This window comes from Lonchura striata, chromosome 10 (assembly GCF_046129695.1).
Source record: "Lonchura striata isolate bLonStr1 chromosome 10, bLonStr1.mat, whole genome shotgun sequence".
Lineage (NCBI taxonomy): Eukaryota > Metazoa > Chordata > Aves > Passeriformes > Estrildidae > Lonchura > Lonchura striata.
The window spans coordinates 17815759-17839359 of record NC_134612.1 but is presented as its reverse complement, the minus strand read 5'-3'; the positions used below and the strand labels follow the sequence as shown (position 1 = coordinate 17839359).

At 38.1% G+C, this 23601-nt stretch overlaps 1 protein-coding gene and 1 long non-coding RNA gene across 7 annotated transcripts in view; both read right to left on the bottom strand.

The window, feature by feature from the left end:
- LRCH3 (leucine rich repeats and calponin homology domain containing 3) overlaps window positions 1–23601 on the bottom strand; it is a 57901-nt gene that overhangs the window by 31998 nt on the left and 2302 nt on the right. For all 6 annotated transcript variants that reach the window (XM_021544481.2, XM_077785701.1, XM_077785703.1 and 3 more), the window contains exons 2-5: window positions 1557–1701; window positions 1063–1189; window positions 433–538; window positions 113–249 (exon numbers count right to left, since the gene is read on the bottom strand). In XM_021544481.2, the coding sequence (XP_021400156.1) occupies window positions 113–249; window positions 433–538; window positions 1063–1189; window positions 1557–1701 (515 nt within the window). The remainder of the gene's footprint in view (window positions 1–112; window positions 250–432; window positions 539–1062; window positions 1190–1556; window positions 1702–23601) is intronic.
- On the bottom strand, window positions 9216–9987 carry LOC116183950 (uncharacterized). Its single transcript, XR_004148669.1, has 2 exons — window positions 9707–9987; window positions 9216–9383 (listed from the first exon to the last, which is right to left on the bottom strand). It is a non-coding gene; the product is annotated as an uncharacterized LOC116183950 (long non-coding RNA).

The following is a 23601-nucleotide window of genomic DNA, read 5'->3' as shown; positions in this document are numbered from 1 at the left end:
TATTTAAAGTTTGCTTGTTCTTGAATAACAAATATGTAATATAATCCTTCAATTTATAACTTAGTGCCCTTGTTAGCTGAACTAGTAATCTGATTTTGTAGCTGCAGTTTACCTGTGCAGGGGGGGACTGGAGAGGGTTGTTTTCTAACATGATGGTCTGAAGATGTCTGAGGTTCCTATAACAAACTGGTATTGTTGTTATTTTATTGCAGGAGAAATCTAATCGAATCAAAGGCAACTCAGCAAGCTCTGGAGATAGAAAACAAATATACAATTCAGAAGATTAAAAGAGTGCAAGAAAAAGCAAGGGTACAAAAATATGTGTTTCACAAAACAATTAAGCTGTTTCTGGCTCTCAGAGGAAGAAAAAGGGACTGAAAACAGAAGAGTGTTTGAATTTTCTGCTGTTATAGTGGAGAGCTGTTTTCTCACCTTCAGGTAAACGCACCAAATTATTTCTTCTGACATTTAGGTCTCGCAAGGACTCCAAATTGCCAATCTGTGGAGGTATTGTCTGTATTTCATTACAGCTCACATCCTACAAAGAGCAAAGAATGAGTTATCACTCTCTAAGTCTCTGATGACTAAAATATGCAGGTGTATTTAGGGACTGAAAGAAAAACCAGCTATTTATATAACACCTCAGATACGTATATTCATTCAGTCTCACTGCTGACATGAAGCATTGTTCTCATTTTAAACACAAAGGGAAATAAAAGCTTTAAAAGACTAAGCATTCAGATCTAGACATTTATTTCAAGCTATTCCATAGCATATCAGACAGCACAATTTGCTGCATAAAATCTTTCTGTCAGAAACAAACATAGCAAACACTCTAATTCCATCAGGCCTTCCTTTCTAGAATAGGGAAGACATTTAAATTGACATGGACCAGTTGTTCTCCAGTGCATTTTTCCCTCACAGAAAATTCTTCTAAAATCCCAGGGTATTTAAAACTCTTTTCTAACACTTCTATACAAAACCAAACACAGAGACACTGTGGCAGATCATCCTTAAGCCAAGAGCAGAACAGTAATAGCTGGAAATCAAGTGTATACTCACAAGCTCTGTCAGCTGTCTGAGCTGTCCAATTTCTTCAGGTATTGAAACCAGCTTATTATTACTTGCTATCAAAACTTTTAGTGGTAGACTACAGAGGTGTACTGGCAATGTTGAAAGCTGGTTTCGACTTTTGGACAGAAAGAAAATGAAATAATCATAAGTGTAATGAAAAATATTCATGCAATAAAAGACACATTCAAAAAGAACACTCCATTTAGATAATCAAATCCATTTTTATGTAATTACTACAAAAGTGGTTCCATGAGGCTGTTCTTCATTATTTGTTTTATCTATGTGTGAACAAACTCTGAATATCAAGTATCAAGGCTGATCAGAGGCTTTTCAACTCAGTGTGGAGCAATGTGAGGTGTTTGTGTCCCTTCAGGTGCTCTGATAAGTGGCCAGGCTCTGATGCTCTGTCACAAAGGAGTATGTTTGAGCTGAGTGCAAAAGCTTTCCTCATGCTAAAGCAAAATTGGTAAGACAACTGTTACCTGATATTCAGAAATGTTAGAGACTGTAAGTTCAAAACAGCCTCTGGGATATATCGAATGCAGTTCTGGTACAGATTAAGAGTCTCGAGGGAGACGAAGTGGCAGGCTTCTGCTGGAAGCTCCGACAGTCTGTTCCGCGACAAGTCTGAAGCGAGGGGGAAAAGAAAGATTCAGTAAAGCTGCCTTAGAACTTCACTATGTTTCTTGCATGGCAAGGTTGTTTTGGTTAAAGAAGTTTAACCAAAACACTTACCAAATGTTAATACTTAAAGAATCAATATTTTTCCTTGGACAGTTCAAATTACCAATAAAATATCCACATTACTCTCCTTCACAAGCTGCACTGTGATAAATATTGCAGTTGCAGAGGGTACTGTTTTCTTTAAAAGTCAAGGAAAGCTGCTGCTTATAAATTCCAAAGGGCATTTCCAACAGACACACACCTACAGACCCCACTTCCTGACAGACCCAGCTCTGAATTCTGATAGAAGCATTACCCAACCTCCAGGTATGACAAAAGCTCACTACAGCAGGGGCTATGATGGATATCAAATTCAGCAGGGTGCACACAGTTAAGAAAGCATGAAAGGCATGGAAACTTCTAATCCACCAATACAAAAAGTTAATGGGGAACATAATGAAACCCCTTGTCTGTTCACCAGTAAAATTTTTAAAAACAAATAAATTAAAAATCACCCTCCCTCCCCAATACCAAGTACTATACAAACACCAAGTGCTCCTTTCCAGCTGATATCAACATGACCTCAGCTTCAACTTGTCCAAACCTGATTTTGAAAATTCAGCACTTTAAATGAATGTTTCTGACAGCTATCTTAGTGGGAGTTAAAACTGCTGACTGATAGAAGTCAGCAATAAGTTTGCATTGCATATCTAGAATAGTTGTATTATTTTATGACAGAAAGCAGTTGAGGTCTTTGCCCTACTTTTCTACTTTTGTGAAAAAGAAAACGTTTTCCCTTTGTTTTCCTTTTCTTCTAAGAGCAAAGAAAAACTTGCACTTACTGATTGCTAAAGACAGGCTCCATGAACATCCTGATCTTACCATTTACTAATCCAAATAAAACATCAGATGAATGCATCAATGCAAAGGAATATCATTGTGATGGATCCTACTTCTGGCTACTGCCAAAGCAGAATTTTCCTACCTCTACAGCTTGTCCCAGGTGCTTTACATTGCCAGTGTGTGAGAGAAACTGATCGGAAATACAGCAGTTTTCTGATCACCTCTCCCACAAACCCTATGCCAGAACCAGGGAAAATTGTTGGTGCAGGCTGAAAATCCCTATTTTGGTGGCAGAGACTATTCTTGGCATTTTAAAGCACTCGCTGAACTCCAGCTTAAGTGGAAGCAGCAAATTAATTGGACTGATCAGAACCTGCTCAAGAATCTGTACGTAAGAAAGGAGTTGACAAAGTAATTGTATGTATCCTGCAGAACACAGCATACACTTCCAAGAATTTATGCAATAGATGCTTATTTTGCACTAGCCATCTCCCAGAGTGCTCTAGTAATGTCCCCAAGTCCCTTCTGCTTTACTTCCATCATTCAATTCTAATTAACGATTTAGTGAAAATTACTCCAGCCCTCCCCTCCAAGTTGCAGAGCTGCAGCAGATTTAGAGGAGAGTTTTAGTACTGTGCTACAATATGGTATCCAAAATTTGACATTCCTAGTGGGATCTCTGTGTGCCAACATTTTGTAAAACATAACAGGAGAAGAGAGGTTTTCAATCATACTGTCCCAACATAAGTCATGTATCCTGAAACATATCTACCAAGTGCAGCTACCTACACTGGAATTATCTAGCATCCACATGACTTGCTGAGAGGTTTCACAATAAAATTGTATGTTACCATGCAAGAAAGAGAGAAAAACACAGATTATTTCAGAGAAGACAAGAAACAAGCAATAGTAATTTAGAAAAAACACTAATTTCCCACATTGACTGGATGTTTAACCATCTATTTAAAGAATTATTACAACACTGGTTCATGTATAAGGTGTTAAAGTTTCTGAATTCCACCACTTCTCTCACAACATAGGAGCATCATTCAGCTCACAGCTTTATCCCTCCTTCACACAGCTGTGCTGCCAAAAGCAGTTTGAATTCTACCCATTTTAACAGAGAAACAGGCATCCCAAGTAGTAAGCCCTATTTTCTGACAAAAGTGACAAAAAGTTTCTTTCTACTCTGTTTTGGAAAGGGTTTAACAACAAACAGGAGAATTCTCATTTGCTTTTTGCTTTACTGTACCTTACCAAAGAACATCTAAAAACTATTTTTCACACACTGTGCAGACCATAAGGTATGAATTAGTCAAGAACTCCACATGCTCTAAACTATGACTGAGTATTGCTACAGAAATAATTCCCTGCAAAAATAACACTAGGTATGAAGAAATGAAAATACATTCTTTTAAGCAACAAATGAGCTCAGAGTGTGATAGGAAAAAGACACGAAAGCTGGTTAGCACCAATGAATAAGTTTTTCCAGTCTTCTCTCAATCTACAGTGATTTTTAAAACTTGGCATTCCTATTCAGCAGTAGACATTCACTGAAAAACAGATTAAATCAGCTGAGTTTTGATGCTGCATTATAGTCTCTTAAATCATTCAAAATGGGTCTAACCAGTTGCAAGTTTGATTAAAAAGTTTAGAGCATTTTGACTCATGATGGCCATGAGAATGCTGTCTTATACAGAGCACCCGTGATTTCATGTGGCCAAATGGAGTCAAGAGGGAGGGCTGGCCAGGACCATAAAAACAGGCAAGCAGTAGGAAAAGAACAAGTAAGCTAAAACAAGAGTTGAGAACTGAGTTGAGAATTAGACAGAAACAACATATGATAAAATACTGTGTGAATTCTGAATCTGCAAATTCAAGAACTGCTTTTGGTTATTTGTGATCCTTGCTTTGTCCCTCCTAAACCTTGAATAAGTATTTAAATTTCCCAAAGTCCAGAACACAGCACCCCTAAGATTCAATGACATCTTTTATTTTGTTCAATTTCTCTGGAATCCTCTGCCAAGTAGACCCTAAATGTGACCAGAAATAGGGCAGAGTACAGCAGTCACTGCATGAAACAATTCAGCAATTCCATCCTCTCCCCCATCACGTTCCTCAAAACACCTGAAGGAGAGGCACAGCCTCTCAAAAAATGAGAAGATAACAAAAGCATTCCAGTGAGTGGTTATATAGTCACATATTTGCTGCTCAGCAGCACAGCACTAGCTGCTGTTTTTCTCAAAAGAGAAAGTGTAAGTGAGGCAAAGGAAAGAACTACGGTATTTTATTTAAAATACCCAACTAATATCCTGCCAATTAAGACTTGTTTTGGTCATATTCTTCTGCTACTGTATACATGAAATAACTTCAACAACCTGAAAACAGAAAGGTATTATAGTACAAATTATTGTGTAAACTAAAATTTTTGCAAAGATTTCTACTTCTTGGAGAAAATAACAGATGTTGTAATGAGGTATTATTTCTTTTTTAACAAGCAAGAAGTAATCAATGCAATACAGGTTATTTTCTTATGTAGGTGAACACCCTTGCTGCTTCTCATACCTTAAAATGGAAAAAACAAATTATTAATTCCCCCGTAAAAGCACAAATACTGAATTTCACTATGAATAATCATATGAGTGAAATATAGCTGTTATAATTGGAACTAGGATTAACTCATTTGTGCCCACATTTCATGGGTTAAAATCACTGTTACCAGAAATCTTCTTTTTAAATAAAGGCTCTCCTAGTTTACTAAAAATGGATGTGTTTCCTTGAAGGCAAGATCATGTGGAATTTTGGCAAAGGGGAAGCATTCTTTGGAACTAAGCTCTTTTGAAAGATAAAAAAGCCAACAGTACAGATACAAAATGAAATCTCAGAGCAGAGTCAGACCACTGACCTTTTCCATCTTAATAAGGATTCTCTGGAGAAAGCCAGCAAATCCAATGTTAAATGTGACTAGAGATACACTGTGCTTCAAATTGCATAATTTGGCATTAAATACAAACTCCTCCTGCTCAAAGACGAACATTCCTCTCACATCAAACATTAGCAGGTCTGTGTTCACCCATTTTTAACTCCAGCTGTAATACAAATTTTGTCTCCAAAGGACAATCAGTGATGGACAAAGATGCACTGTTCAACATATGGGGTACCCACTACCTACACTACAAAGAGAGGGAGCTGCAGCTCTACTGTTGCTGGCACTCAGACCAGCTGGGTGCTGGTGAACTCCAGCTCATTATGAGATGCTGATGGGATCAGTCCACTAATCCCCTCATTCCAATTAACTAAGACAAAGGCAGACACTCTAGACTGGGCTTTGATACAAAATTTTGTTAATAAAAATCTGCTTTTTGTCATCAGAGACCTGCATGTGTTCCCCACACACTTTGAATTTTTATTTTTTTTAAATTTAAACCAGCAAAGCCCAGATTTTGGCTGTCTATTCAAAACCAAATGTCTGCAACCACCACAACACCCACTGGCAGCACTGATGTAAGAGAGATTGTGACACTGTCAGCTGCGGGCTCCCACCCATGCTGTAACATGGCTCCAGAACAGCCCCTTTGCAGCCGTGTGATGTCAGCCATGAACTTGCTGCAGTGATGCAAAAACCCTGGTATTTGTGATCTGAATCCCAATGGTGACACTGGTGGCTACAGACTGCCCTCATAGACATGTGTTGCAGTTTGAAAGCACATTCATGGTTTCCTTTAATAATACACAAATCTAAGACATATGAGCTTGCAGCTGACAAGAGGAAAATATATTTTCTTATGAATAATTACAGAAGCCAATCAATGATGAGAAGGCTGACAGCCAGTATAGTGACAGAAGGCAAAAGGCAGCATAAACTGCTTTAGGAGGAGAAGGTACAGCTGTTTAAGAAGAAATAATAGAATCTGGCACTGTGTAAACAGCCTTCTTTTTTTTTCCCCACATACACAACTTAAAGACCAGAAGCAAACTCCACACTTTCACACTGATAACAACAAAACCACCATTGCACTGGAGAAAACCCTTGAATTGGGTGATGTAGCCTTGATGATCCAGAAAGTAGCCCACTAGAACAGCTCATTTACAGCTACTGCTCTCTGGAAAGTGACTGCTTAGGTACAGCCACCTCTTAGATAATGCCACTAAAACCATATTTTGAGGAACCTGATGCATCTGATTGCTCAATTTTGACATTTAGGATAAACTCTATTAGAACAACAACATTTCAAAATAGATTTGAGGCACATTGTTATACAAACCTCAGCTGTACCTTTAGCTTGTCACTCATTCTATTAGCCAAATAAATGCATGCATCTTTATCCTGGTTTTATGCGTTGGTTTTTTTCACTTCTCAAACACTTCAGAACTTGATAACCTAAGAGTAACAATCCGTGTGATTCTGCTGACTTTTAGGAAACATTCCCATTAAGCTACTAAGAGAAAATTAATATAATGAAAGCATAGCCCCAAGCAGATGAGTTACTGGTATTACGGTTCTGACTTTTCTTGCAAAAGGAAGCCAGAAATCATCATAAGATAATACCTCTGTGATATACTTCTGATGTTGTTGGTCCCTGTACTCAGTTACTGGGAGGGTTTTTCTTTCTAAACACTGAAAATGTTGGCATCCTTCAAGCTTCATTTCACACCTGGAGGATTTCCTAACACAGGAGGGGTGACTTTACCTCTTCCTGCCTGCTGTGATACAGGACTACCACTTCTGCCATACCCTAATTTAAAACAAACCTCAAAAATGTCATCTCCTGACTCATCTTCTACCTGCCGGCCCTGTCAAACCTGAATTTTTCCCAGGCATCAAGATATTGTTCATATAAACCATTTAAGGTAAGGTGGCATTTACTGAACCAAAATAACATTTATTCCTTCTGTGTTTTCCCCAGGTAAACTATCAAGGACAGCTCCACTGCCTAAGCCAGAGTACCCACAGAACAGATATAATAAAGACTGTTTCCACCTGCATTATTTCTGTAGCCCTGTAATGAAATATGGAATCTCCAGTTTCAATTGCAAGCATTTCATGAAGGAAGATTAAGTTCAGAAGTGATCCATTCTTGATACACTTATCAGATTTCAATGCTCAGCAGATCCGTGCTTGATATGCATGATCACATTCCTGCTTAGCAGCAGCACCAGCAGCATTAAACTGCACTTTAACCATTTCCATGAACTAACAGTTTGTAACCTAGAATCTCCAACCTGCTGCTTTTGGCACCATGCACAGGCTGTGATTACTGCAGTTCCAGAAAGCAAGGCAAAGGTTAGTGGTTTCTTCCAAATCTTGACTTGGTGGTGCTACATTTGGAATGCAGAGTGACCATAAAAACTTGCTGCACCAACCTGAGAATTCACTGCTTAACATGAACAACAAATAGAAGATTACACATCACACTGATATGGGCCCTGTGGATTGCCTTGAGTGCAGAAGACAAGGTTTGTAGCTTTTAACCAAGGCTGCTTAACTGTCCTTTATAAAACTTGCTTCAAATCACTGCCAAACCATTGTCAAGTTTCACACGTGTGAATCAAAGTTTCACAGATGCTATTTCCTCTGGTTACATTTTTATTTTGGAACATTCAATACAAATAACAAAGCTCCTTGCAAAAGCTTTTAAAAAAAACCAAGAAAACCCCTCACTCCTCTGAAGAACTCCCACAAATATCTTTCTTGAAGCAAGTTTAATGAAGTGAGAACTATTGCCAAAGTTTTTACCTTTTTTTTCCCTTCAACACCCAGATTACCCATGAAACCTGGCTGGCTTTTTTGTTTTCTAACTCAGAAGCATTTTAAGAACAGTCACACAAGGGAGATTTGCAGAATCTGGCTTCCAAGTTACTTGAACTACACTAGGGTTTTTTAGCAACTCTCTTCTGTTAAAACACATCACACTGAATAAAAAAAAAAAAAAAAATTAAACAAGTACAACCCTCTTACCTGGCCTATTCTCTGCAACATTCACCATTTGCTCTTAAGACTAGAAAATCTGTAAGAACTTTATACTAAGTAAGAAAACTCAATCACACCTGGGATCAAAGATGAAAATAGATGATTCTAAACATCAACTCCCATTCTCTTTCCCTTTTTTCTCTTCACATGATTTTAATGCATATTTGCTGTAGTTTAGCTTTCTCTTTTACATATGAAGTAAAACCTCGCAAATGCCACCATAAAAAAGACTGACTAAACACAAACAGATATTAAAGTCCTGCCCATAATGTAAGCTGCTGTATGACCAGTGACAAGAAAGCACATTTCCAAGGAAAGCGTGATGTCTTGCTAGAGCATAACCACCTGAGTACTGCAAGAAGAGGATAAACATTCTAACAAGAGTAACACCTTGGAATACAATGCCACTTCCTCTGCAAAATGATTTCATTTTCCTTTTGCAAGGAAAAATATTGTTTGTTTATTAAAAACAAAAAAACAGTGACAACTACAGAACACCATTACATAGCTGTTCTTGTGTGGCTACTGGAGAGCAGGCAAGAGTGGCAAGCTTCAGTCCCTGCAGGAACTGAAAACTTTTCATATTCTAATAATTCCAGTTGCTTTTCCTCTAGTTGGCTCTAGAGCAGAAAAATCTGTAGCCCAAATGGATCAAACTGTTACATCAACTATTGTTTATTCATTATTCAATGTAGACCCTGGCTTCACAGTCAGCCACTCAAAGCCACGGAGCAATTCCTTACTGGCCATGTGTTCCCATCCTCTCCCTTGCACCAGCACTCCCGCCTGTGCAGCCACACTGCCAGTTGGGTCTCATTACTGAGAACAAATCCTGAAAAAAAACAAAGCCACAAATAGTCTTCAGCCCTTCTGAGGCATGATCCAGTTCCTGCTGCAGCTGAGTAATCTCTAACATCAACATAAGGGAGAGGACAAGAATGTGGTTTTATAAGTACTGAAGAACAAGATCAGGACTTCTGGCAGTACCTGGGATTTGGACTAGCTGGTTAATAACAACCATGAAACTGCCCTTTTTTTATTTTATTTTATTTCTTTTATTCCTTAACTCACAAACACTTCTAATAAAACAGAGTAGCAAATACAGGAATGTGGTCAGGGATTTATACCCAAGTTTTGCTCATTATGGATACATACCTCAGTACAAAGCATGGTATGTCCTTCTGTACACACCATGGTATTTTAAGGATGGCACACATTGGAGCTAAGCAAACATTTTCAAAGTGAGATGAAACCACTTTTCAAATGAGCAGGGACAGATTTTCAGTAGCTTTAAAAGGGAGGCAGACGGAAATCAGGTGACCTGCCAGCTGGGCCTTATGACTGGCCAGTAAACAACAGGACAGATTACAGACAGAATACAAACTGCAACTCATGTACTGCTACAGCAGAGATGATGCAAAGTGGAGCTGTTTATCTGTGTCTGAAAACAGGAATTAATTCTAACCCCTTCACACGCGGTTAACGGTTAAAGAAGTTTTTACATGGGCTCTACTTCCCACTTCCCAGTGACAGCCCCCCAGTCTTCTCTCTTCTAGCAATTTATTCCCTTTCCTCACTAAACTTGGCACTCACCCAACAGCATAATCACGCTTCTCTTTCAAATACCTCTAAAACTTAAAGCCAAACAAACTAAACTAAGTGAAAGTTGGAGAAGCAACTTTGCAAAAGATTTATCATTGAGTAAATGAACTGGAGTCTCCAGTTCACCAAGGCTGGTTAAATCAGGGAAGCTCAGTTCCTCATTGTCCAGTTGCAATGCAGGCCCCTCTGCTTTTTTAATGCAGAACTTAGACACAGTATTTATCTCCAAGGAAAGCAGCCTTTGGACTACACCTACAAAGCTGGTATGGCAGCCTACACCTCTCCATTGATAAAACTGGTTTAAAAGAAGCTGTTTGGGTTTGATCCAAACCTACTCCTTGTTGATTTAAAAATAAAAAAGTCAAATCATAGCATGAAACCCTCATGTCTAGCCTTTTATACAGTGTAACAAAGACAGTTTAATGACACCTGAAAGCCTTGGAGATCCCCACCCTCTGGGATGTGACTTTACTGGTTTAAAATTATCCCCTCTCTTGGGTCCTCCCTACCACCCCTTGGCTGTAAGCTACTAATTCTGCAATGCTTCTGTGAGCATTTCCCAACTCACATCAGGCAGAAAAACCGTCAAGTTAGCTCACATGATTTTTGAAGCTGTTTAAACTACTCTTGCAAATTTTGCCTGAAGCTAACTTGGGGAGGACTTACATGAACTGTCTCTAGTGAATATATGAGGGCAGTGACTTCCTTTGGCAGTAGTTTCCTTAAATTAGCTGTTATCAGCACATTGACAAATAAGTTGAAGTCTTGCCTTAACAAAGAATTGAGAAAAGGAGAAGTAAGAAAACAACTTGTGAAAGAAAATCTTTCATCAGGATTTTCTAAGTTGACATTACTTTGAATTGAATCAGATCAAAGTCTTCGTTACTTAAGCATTCCATTTTCTTGTATCATTATGCAACCATCTTGACTAAAACAAAGGAGACTAAGCTTGTTTCGTAAATGTCTCACTGCAACACAATCACTTAAAATCATTACATGGTTCAGATTTGCTGCTTTGATTCCCAGCATATAAAAACTAAAATTTACCTCTTCTTATTTCTTCATCATCTATTTTTATCTAGGAATCTGCTTTTCTCAGTTCTCACACGCAGTACCATGGAGAATAAATACCAGTACATGAACATACTCCAACCAAAAACACCAACATACCTCCCTTCTATGGGCTCTCCCAATCAGGAAACAATTCCTCATTTTCTTTGACATCTCTTCACTTTCCCATTAACACTTCAAGACACTGATGGCTCACGACTTGAGTATAACTTGCCACATCCACAGGGGCAGAACTAACCTGGCTGTCAGTTCATAACTTAGAGCAACTTGTTCTTAGTGATCTGGTTTGCTCTGCAGAGGGGAGCTCAGCTGCCACACAGAAACAGCAATGAATATGGCAAAGGTCTGCAAAAAAGTTTGAAGACATTCTTTTGCAGGCTCGAGTTGAAATGTTGAATTTAAAAAAATGTATTAAGTGACTTGACTTTCATCTTGTTTTTAATTAAAAGCTTGCTAATGTTGTTATGCTTGTCCTTGCATCATGGTAAGTTGTATTCAAAAATAAACTTCAGTACAGGACACAGTGCAGGCTGCCACCTCCAGAGCAAGGGCTGAGCCAGTGGAACAGAGACATGTCTGCTCTCTGCAAGAGAGAAGGCTCTGTTTTCTATGTGGCAACTTTACATTTCCTTTCTTCTACAAGTTAAAAGTACCACAATTTTCTCATGGTCCAGAGACTGGTCAGTAAGGGCTTCAAGGTCTTCACACACATTTATCATCTCCTCAAACCCATTTCTCTCTCTTTTCCAATTTTACGTGGAAAACATGGGGCATGCAGTATGGACGGAAGACTATGCACAGAAGCAGATATGAAAAATAGAAAAGACTCCTGTCAAGAAACTATGCTGCACATACAGCCTCTCACAAAACAGACAGTAAATCAAGAATATGATAAATATTAGTTCCTCCATTTCACTATAAGAGTTTCAGATACCATGCTAGATGCCATAGTCTGTAGTCTAAAATCCATAGCCAACCTTCAGTTATTCATAAAAGGGAGGGGAAGGAAGGGTCAGATAACCAGGACAAAGCAAAACTACAGGTTAATATAAAACCTAATGCAGAGCGTGCATGGTCATAAGCAGTGACAATGGTGACAGAAGAGCGTCAAAGCCCCCTAGGAATGACTGAGTCAGGCTAGAAAAACCCTGCAAGGCAGCACAGTGCCTTGTGAATATATTTACACTGTCCAAGGTGGTCCTTCCACACCCAGCTTAGGCATCCCATGTACATGGACTACATTGATAACGACCCTCAACAATCTGTTGATGGCTATCAGAGTCACACCTGCAGAGGCCATGAGTGAGGAAGACTGCTGTGTGGTACTGTCACTTTGCTGGATGTTCTGCCCTGGCTTTCATCTCAATCAGTAAAGTATCTCATATATACATCCATTCTAATGGTTCTGTGAGTAAACTGTGACTTGGGGATGGACAATCTGGCATGGAATAAAGGCACGAGGAATGTCAATCAGGAGGCTAGAAATATAAAATGCAACTAACAAACACTTCTTATTTCTACCATTCACCTATTTATTTCACTAAAAGCTTCAATTCATCTTAAGACTGGACATAAAATTCTCCATCTACATGCATTTTCACATATAAATATGTAAGCTTGTAGATGGAGATACATTTCAAAATGTCTTAAGGGAAGAGTTAGAAACAAACCAGAACTGAAAATTCAAGGGTCCTAAAAGGCAAAGTGAGTAGTTTCACATAAAAAGGACAATTACTTTCAGAGAAAGGCAAGCATTTCTATAAAATTTTACGTCTCTTATTACTGCATTTCTCTGACACTCTTGAGAGAGTGCCTATGTATTTATGGCACTGAGATACATCTTCATCAGACTGCACAGTAAAGTCAACAAATACATCTCATAGCACTGCAGACACTGATCCATCTTCTGCAGAACTGTATTTTACTGAGGGGAAAAGTCAATAAAGTCCAACAGTCAAAAGTCCTATGTTCTTTTAATGGCTCCTTGAGGCCATCTCTCATGCTGACATCATCCCTAACAAAAAAAGCCTGTTATACTTTACACAAGCAGTGTTTCAATTTCAATAGGACAATTATTGCCAGAATTCTGGAAAGAGAGCTGTAGTCTTACAAAGTCATCTGTGCAGTACAAGCCATTTTAGTGTCAAGAAATAAAACAACAGTATAGGATATGCATGGAAAATACTCCTTTATCAGAGGGGACAACCAAATGAGGAGATAAATGGCAGCAATTGCCAAAATATATGCTTAAAATATGAAATAAATTTTGAATCTTTAAACCATAAAAGTCACCTTCAGTCAAAAACACACCATGAAGACATTATCAGGGATCAAGGGCTACAGGACTGGCAGTCACCACTTCATTCATCTTCACCTTTTAAAAAAAAAAGCTAAGCTTGCTAAAAAATAATAGCAAGGCTATCAAAATTATTGTTACATTCTCCAGTTAGCATATGAGGTGAATTGTATGCACTTCGTTTCACAAAATAAAATTAACATTATGAATGCTGGCAGCAAACACTTTTTATTAAAAAAAATCCAAACTCATCTGACCACAGATGAGTTTGTTTTTTTTTTTTTTTTCCCCAAATCCAACCAAATCAATTCCTCTTCAGGGAAATGCTTAAGATGAGCTTTAACAGTAAACATTGCTCTTAAGAAGCTGTCATGAAAATTAATCTCAAACTGCAGTTGTCACTTCAAAATTTTTGGCTGGTTGGTTCTATCCCTTCAGCTCCTTCAGTGAAACAGTTTTCTGCATGTGACAACTTTTATCTACAGCAGCTCAGTGCAAACTGAGGAAAATGAAAGCTTTTTGCCTTGCTAAGAGAATTCTTGACAAACACTGAGCCACAAAAGAGAAGCTGTGCAGCCACTGCCCACAGTGCACAACAACGATGGGAATTCCACTTCCAGAGATCTCTATTCTTCTATTTCATAATGACTATTTCAACTGCTGGTATTTTTAGCTGTACATGTATATAAAACTGTAATTTAAAAGTGTTCATTTGAAAGCATGTAAGAATTTTAAGTGGAAAAATCTCCAAGTAACAGAGAAACTGCCTCACCCCAGCTAACAGAGGGCCACAGGCAGACAGACACTCGAGATGTGTGAGAGCATTCACTGCTCCTTGGCAACACGACACTGCCTTCTGCCCGCTGCTCCTGAAATACTTGACTGAGTTCCAGCAGAGCAGGGTTTCATTTTCCAAGACTGTTTCACAGAGTTAGCAGTGAGGGGAAGTGTGCAGTAAATGAACTTATCCCCCCAGCCCCTTAGATAAAGTTCCTTCAGGTACAAAAGGAATTACACAACCGAAAAAAAAAAAATCAACTTTTAAAAACATCAATTTAAAGCAAAACACATTAAAAAAGCTTTGAAAATTGAGCTAAAACTATTGCCAGTAAGTTCATATGCAAACTTCTGGATCCATCTATTATTTTTTCCTATCACAAATTACAAGTATTGTTAAAACATACATTTGATATTTATTCAATCCACTTACCTTTCCCAAAACCTCACTAGGACAACAGCCTCCAACTTGGGTGAACACGAGGCAAATGAATAGATTCTAACCCCAAACAAGAGAAAATAGTCCCAACGCAAAAGTCACTCCCTGGATTTTAGTCAATAGATTTAATGGAAATAATTTGGCTTTACCAACTTCTTAAAGTCTACACAGGCTGTGGGGAAATAAGAGAGAAGGGCTTCGGTGCAGCAAAGAAATTACAGATTTGATATTCACTGAATAGCAAATAAGTCATGGAACCACACACAGGAAACTGGAAGGGCTGATTAGACACTGAAAATAATTGGCTCTGGTGTGCAATATTTGAACAATATAATAAAAATGGCACAGCATTAAAAGATTAATCTAACTTCAGTATAAATATGGAAGTGATCAACAAAAAAAGAAAAAAAAAACAGAAATAAGGGTAGGAAAATGTGAGTCAAGCAGGATATTTGAAGTTATATTAAAAAAATTATGATAAAGCAATGACTAACAATGGTGGCAGTACAGAGTATTTTTCTTGCCCTGGAAGTAATAATGGGTTCATTACTGTAAGCACAATATGATGAAGAAAATCTATCCTGAGATCATCAGAGGCACAGAAATGCATCTCTACTTCTAACAGAAGTGAATAAAACTCCTTGGCCAGTACAAAGAAAAAATGAGAAACTTGTGAAAAGTCTCACCACAAATGGTATTTGAAAATAAAACTATTTTAGTTTGTATTTCTCCTGACTGTATTTAATAAACAATAATTTTTTATTTAAACAGCACCTACAGCAAAGGAAGAAACAACTGTTGTAACTGTGACAAGAAATACTAAGTAAAAGAAACAGAGAGTACTGCATTTCACTGGTACAGAGTAAGATAGCAAGAGTGACAGGATCATAAGATAAGTTGCTATAAACTGACAAAAATCTTGGTAATGAAAGTTCACCACTGGAGTTTGACATTGCTTTTAAAAATTAATACCAACAATACACTCAAAATTACTCTTCTGCAGAATGTGTAATTTTATGGTATTATGTAATGTAGTCACAGAGCTTCAAATAATCTGGCATGGAAATAAAATACAAAAGCATATGAAAAACCTGTTTGAATGAATTCACTTATATGCCATACAAAGCTTGAAATGAGATTAAAAAATGTCCCTCACTAAGATGGATGTTTTGTAATTTCTTTTTACCTCTTCTCTTTATGGAGAACGAACTATGCTTTCCAGCTCTAAAATGCTATGCTTTTGCCTGAGAAGTAAAACAATACACCAAACAAGTTCTTCTCTAAATGCCTCTGACATAAGGATGTCGTGGTGCACACAGGAAGGAAGCAGAATGTGCCACACTAAACAGAGAAAGCAAGATACAAAGAGTTGGGAAATGCAGCGATAGCAGGATTTCTTTATGGTCCAAACCAGAATAGAAACAGGCAAATCTGTAAAGCATACTGTAAGTATGAACACACTTTCTTCTAGTATGATTAAAAAACAGACACCAGTGTTCAGGAGATTGAAACACCTCCAGCTGAGGGAAACAAAAGTACAAAGCGCTTCTCCAAGGGTGAAGTGGCAGGCAGCCCACGGACTGGAGAACAGAAAATCTCAGGGTTCTGCTCACGTCTTTGTGTTTGTTTGCTTTTGTTATCCCTAACAATTGTCAGGTACCAGACACATTTCTCCTTCCTATACTGAGAAAGGCCCAGGGACATGTGCTGTACACATTCATTAAAGGAGGAAACCCCTTCCCCAAAACAGAAAGAACAACACCGCATTTAAGTTATCCCAGAATCAGCTCACACAGCTTGCAAGCTAAAAACTCTTGTGTTTCTATTTATAACATTTTCAGCATGGTTAAGAATTGAAAATAACTACATCACATGGCAAGAATACAGGTGAAGTTAGTTTTTTTTTAAAAAATCACATTTCTATCTGAAAATCTATTTAGAAACGATTACAATCATTATTAAAACCATTAAGTTTTTCTTCCATTTATATACTGCAAATCTGGCAGCACTGGGACAACAACTGCATTATTAATTAAAATTTGTATTTTTGCCTTTTGTTTTATGCATCCAAAGAGGAAAAATATGTTTTAAGTGAAAGACATATGAACTGAAAATGATTTAATTTTATTTATACGTGGAAAGCTATTTAAGCAGTCTGGTTTCAAACTGATAACATGTTTTTCAAATGGAATTTTCACAGACTTATTTCTTAACCACTACAGGACAATACTGGGGCTGTGAACAGAAACTGCAGTGCAATAATGTTGATAAAAGAACCTAACAGATGCATTTCTCATTTTACTGTATTTGTGAAAGCAGAGATGACAGATGTTTAAAATATCACATCTGTATTACTCAGTTACATAATTCACAGCCAAATCACAAGCACTAGAAATGTGTGTGTGTGATTTCCTCCACCATGCTCAGAGCACAATGCTAGCTCTGAGCTAATCACCAGTGGAGGTTTGATGACTGTTAGCAACAGTGAAGCTCCTGTGATTGCCACACTAACTTTTAATGGTAATTGTAACAGGCTTCTGACACACAGCCATCCCTGAATGACACAATTTGCACCCAGCAGAACAGAGCCACGAAATATTTAACATCTGAATATTTGCAATAAGTTTACAGTTCAAATGGATGACCTGCTGTTTTAGCATAGATGGGTTCCAAAGATAATTTTTTTACCTTGCTAAGCCAAACCTCCCCAGTCCTTTGCAAATCAGCAGAATGAAAGGAAATAGCAGATATTTTATGGCTCACAACCACATTCAGTCATGGCCCTCTACAAAAACATTTATTCCATAGATGAGCTTGGGACGAGAGTAATGACAAGCTCCTAATTGTCCTGCTATTGTGACTCTCAATCCCTGAGAACAGCGTGACTGACACCAGCTCAAAGACCAGTAGAAGCCTTGGTCTGACTGAACTAAAGGGTAATATACGTGACCATTAATAATAGTAATCATGAGTTAAGCATGTTCAAATTATTACTTGTCTCATCAGCGTCGTACAATTAATTTTCTGATTTAATTTAAAAGGTATTTCCTACCAAATGTTATGACACCAGTTATTCCTCTTTTTATCACGCTAACAACTTGGATGAGAAGACTACAGTTGGTGATGAGAGAGGCTTTTGAGACCAAGCAAGATTAACTAGAAAAGAAGAAAGTGTTAAGACATGGAAGTTGGGATAAAGGAAATGAAAAAAAAACAAACCATGGGCAGAAGAGACTGAACTGAGATAACAAACATTGCTGGGAACAAGACATGGGACATGAACACCGGGAGGAACCTGTGTAGAACATAATCACCTGGTAGAGCATAATCACCTCCAGAACACCCAAACACAGAACCCAAGATCTGCTCCAGCCATCACCTCTGCCCTCAAACATCTGTACAGCTTGGAAGTACAGCATCCCACCCTACAAACAGGTTCCAGGGAATGACAACCTCCTGCTATCTTGCTGGCTCACCTAAGGGAAATGTAAAGGTTTGAACTGGCCTGAGGAATCACACAGACACCAGCTTTATTCCACTTAACCATTCTAGAAAATTCAGACTGCATCTCTAACTAAAACAGCCTGAATTTAGAATTCAGCATCAGGAAAGCAACTGGGAAAACACACTGATATTTTGTAAAGAGAAAACTCAGCTAAAAACTTAGGTAACACTGCTAAATCAAGCACAAGGATGATAAAGATGCCCACAGAACTTTAATTGTTTCCTGGGCATATCTACTGTCCACATGTCTTTAATTAAAAACCACATACCACTTCTCATTCTTCTTCAAAATTTTTCTGTTCAAATAGACTTTTTTGGACAAGATGAAATTACTGTAAGAATCAGGACTGTTCATAGTTAAAGTCTCATAAAATAGAGTGTTGTTGAAAAACCATTAGGGGAAAAACCCAGGGAATTACACAAAGAAAAAGGAATGGTTAACCTGAAAGTGGTGTACTGCTTTGGAAAAATAGATTGCATAGTGTCAGTGCCATATATTTCTTTCATAATACTAAGCAAATTTTCTAAACTAATCTTTCAAAAATACAGTAATTAATCACATTTTTCTAGTTGTTGGGCTTGATTCCCAGTATTTCTAAGGAGTCACCACGGCATCTGAAGTTATTAAGTGCTACATTTAAAAATAATGCCTGTAAATTCAGGCACTAAGTATTTTAAATTTTGGTACCCCAAATCAGCAGATGCTTTTAAACTTTGTACCATTCCAAGCTTCATACATATAAGAAGCAGTAACATTACTATGCTTCACTGCACAGAGATTACATGAAAAATAGTGTTTGAAAACTTTTCAATGGTCTGGAGCACTACCCAAAAGCCCAAGGCAACAATAACACGTTTCTGTATTCAAAGCTAAGCTTCAAAAATAAGCTGAATAAAGAGACTAAAATCCACATGGGTCACTGAACAATGTGGGGGTGGTGGGTGGAACTGAATAGATGCTCCCTAATCCTCCTGCCCTCTGCTCAGAGCACATTATGGTTACAAACCATATGTTCCAGCAGCCTACACCTGGGCTGCGTAGCAAGTTGGAGGGTTTCAGTATATTCTCATTTTGGAGTTCCTGAAGCTCATTGGGAGAAGGCTCTGAGTGTAAATACTTTTAACTTTCAAATCAGTAACATTATAATCTAGAAGAGAACAAAGACTCCTCACTCCTGAAAGACACCTGGGCTGCCAGTGGAAGCAGCAGTTTGTAGTTCAGAATTGTGAGGCTGAAGTCAAGGACTATTGGGACACTTTTGGGGACTTCAAGCTGAAACATTAAACCCTCTTCCTGCACATATACAGAAGTACTAACTTAGGCACAACAGACCCATAAAGAAAAGACCACAATGTTGTACCCTTTGCATCTTCTCTAAGTATCTGTAATTCAGAGAATTAAGTCAATACTTTTAACTCTGATGCACTGATAAATCAAACCACAAGACGTTTCTAACATTAATGGATTTCCACCTCTCCACCTAGGAGAGGGGGCTGCAGCAGCTGAAGAAGAAAGCATCCTGCACAGCCCATGGCTTCAGATGAATACACAACTGCAATTCATTCAAGCTGTTTGGCCAACACCAGAAACCATGAGATCCAAGCCTGATTAGTTATTACAGAGAGAAGAACCATTGAATTGAGTTATAGCCTTTTTGTTAGCTACCATGTAATTTTATTTTTAACACATGCTACATAATTTGCAGTGTTTGTTGTAACTAATTCTTTACTGCTGGTTCTTCTGCTGAACAAACTAATTACATCTACTGCATTCTAAACCTGAACCATCAGTTTAAAATTACTTACAGAAAATATATTTTGCCAAATGGATGCACAAGAGCCAAACCTATCACTAGTAAAGTTTCACTGAATGAAATTCAACTCTATAAACCATATTGTAGAATAAAAAATTCTTATACTCATTGAGTCAAAGGCCAGCAGATTGTTTAACAGAAAATGATTAGCAAATTTACAGCAGGTCAGTAGTAAAAGGTTACAAAATAGAGTCAAGGTGATTTCACAACTGGTGCGAATCAATTTAAGCTTACACATCTGCCAAAACAGATCCACTCACTCCCACCATCCAGGCAGTGTTTCCATCCTTCCCATTTGCTGGCATTCACATGCACTTGAAGACCTAGTGAGCTGTCCAAGGATTTGATACACATAGTTATTGGCTGGATTTTCAGCCAGGTAAGTACAAAACAGCTTGCTGGAAGGCACTAGGATTGCTGGTGTTGACTGTGCAGCAGGAGATGAAGACAGAACTTCCCCTTTTAGCATCAACATAGAACTTGGATCACATTAGGCTATATATTTATGACAGTCTTCAAGGAGTATTAAGCCAGGATAAATTTTCTAACTCCAAGCACAGGTACAACCACAGGAGAACATGGCTGGAAACAACATGAAAGAAATTTTCCCTAAATTCTAATTTGTCCTTCATGTGACTGCAGGGCTCAATATATTCAACAAAGAATCCTACCCTCTTTACTTTTTATGTAGTTACAGTTATCTCCAAAAATATAACTACCAGGGCATATGCAGACAGGACAGTATTAAAAAAATTAAATCTGATCATGATGGAGTCAAGGAAGGGGAAGACTAGGGAAGTAACTAGGAACACATGCAATAGCACTGAACACCACTGAACACACACTCACTGGTAGTAAAATTTGATGGTAGGGCTTTATTGTTTGTTTTAAAAGATAAACTCACTAAACAAAGGCATTCTGAATGTCATGTATTGCTTTTATTGCCACAAGGATTAGATACTACAAACTCAGATTGCATTTTCCCAGTTGCCATAAAACGTGAGGCAAAAAGACTTCCTGTGTGCAAAGAACAGTTGAGTATTACTGCACTCCTCAGGTCCCCATCCAAACCCAACACATCCAACAGAAATGAACTACAAACTACTACAATCTACTGCTCTCTATGTTTTCAGGGTAACAAAAAAGCCAGAGAAATTACCTTAATTTAGCAATTTACCAAAGCACCACTCTCAGACAACTCCATTAGCAAAGAATTGCCAGTATTTATACACAGACCACACGAGATCAAGACTTCCCAATAACAGAAACACAACAAGAACAAAAACAAAAGGGAGCAATGATCAAACTGAACAAGGACTGACACAAGTAGGAGCTAAGATCAAAAAATGCAGCTGAATGGAACAAGCTGGATTGCTGACCAAAGTCAGGGGAAAGGTTGTGATCCTCTCTCCTTCCCACTCCTACAGGTACTAGAACCTCTGGACAGGGCATTTCTCTTTGGGTTTTGGTAAAGGTAGAGACAGTGACACAAATGCAATCACAAGAATCTGAATGACCCTACTGACATATCAGATTTTGGGTTTGAATATTGAAACTTTAGATGACCTAAGTATTAAAACTATAAACTGTACTGACAAATAGTCTGAGATTTGAACAAACAATAATCCCAATTCCTTCCAAGTTATCTTAAAGATCACAATAGGTTTACATTCAAAATACAGTAACGCGAAGAAATTTAAAAAAATAATTTTAGGCTAGTTTTGACTATGCTGTTCTGGCTTTAAGAACAAATGTTTGGGTACCAGGACCACTGCTAGCTGAGCCATGCTGTGCTTCTCAAGCCATTTTACATTTCATTAGGCAGTATCAACTGAACTTCTAGCAGGAATGAAAAACACCAGTGAGACCCTTTAGTGCAGAATGCTTACATACTCGCTGCAGTCCTTCTGGATGCACGTAAGCACTTGGCATATAGAAAATTTACTGACACTATGGTCAGATTTTACCATTGCTACAGAGAGCTAGTAAAAATAAAACTAGAGATGCCTTATTGGCAAAGCCATTGAAAAGGCACAGGAGACAATTTTATTCTTCCTGTTCAGAGTCCTTCTATCCCTTTTTACTACTAATATATTCCAGAAACAAGACATAGTGAGCTGCATGTAATTATCTTACTCAATTTCCATACAACAGACATTTATTTTATTGCATAAACCTACATATTCCCAACTTCTCCTTTAAAAATGGAGACAGTGAGTGGTTTAAGTAATTACAGCTGTCATGGAGGGTTTGACAAATAACTTTTCTGCTCAATGTATGCTTTAGGCCACTGGGAAAGCTGTCAAATAACGACATCAGAATCTACATTAACGCTGGCAAAATGCAAGTGCGCTTCTTTTCACATTTAACTCAGGTGGTTTATAGCCCTTCTTTTTTCTATTCTGTGGTCAAGAACATGAGTGGAATGAACAAATGGGTTGTAACTCGGATAAAATGGGGAGAGATAATGAATGTTAAATGTAAGTAGGAAAGAAAATTTAAAGAAAAAAGTATGAAAGTATATCCTTCATTAGATAATGAAGAAGCTTGCTCATTCTTCATCATCAATGAGCTTTGTAAACCTGCTCACTTCCTGAAAGTCCAATTAAGCTGTAAGGGAGGAATCTAAAGGAACAAGACACTCTTTCAGTATCCGAGTCATTAATTATTACTACACTGCATTTCTTGCATATCCCTCACATATGAGAACATAAGGTAGGTGGCTGCATCACACACTGTACGGAGTTATCTTCCTGCTAATCCATGACAAAGCTTTCCAGACTATCCCATCTTCAATTTGATTTTATAGGCAATCTTAATTTCAGTCAAAGTACAAAATAACTAGAAATTCACTACTGCTTTACTGCCTGCTGAAGTTATACACTCAGTTTGAGAGTAACTTTGAGCATTGGTTTAAAAAGTCACAGGTGTGTTTTCATCATCTAGAAGAAGCAGTGCCCAGAAGCAGCCAAGGCTCTGACATGACTAGAGAATCCACTATCCAGTGAAAAGTTTATGAACTTAAGTAAATGATTAATGAGGAACTTATTTTCTCCACCTAAAAAAATTACTGTATTAAGTTCAAAAATAAACCTGACCTGGTTTTGCTGCTCTGATGACAGTTTAGGAAGTGGTTAAGAATGGTACCTAGAAGCTATTACAGCTTGAGCACCGGGGTTAGCATTAGTCAGATCTGAACCCATACAAGGTCCAAAAATATGTGATCTTCCCATTGATTTAATATCTGGAAATGCACCTTATGGCTGACATAACCTACCATCAACCTCAAAATCCACACAAAGCACCCAACTAAACTTGATCAAACCTCTGATCTCTAACACCCTGTTCCTGCTGACCCGCTTTGCTGGTTCACCTGCACTCAGAGCAGTTTTCAGGCAAGACCAGGGGCTCTGTCAGGGCTTGGGGCAGTGTGAGATCCTGCTTTCCTGGCAGGGTAGTTAGTTAATGAGGGATGTGATTCATTCCCACCTCTGTAAGCATCCATGTGGTTACACAGACATGCAGTTACTTTTATTGCTACAAGAAT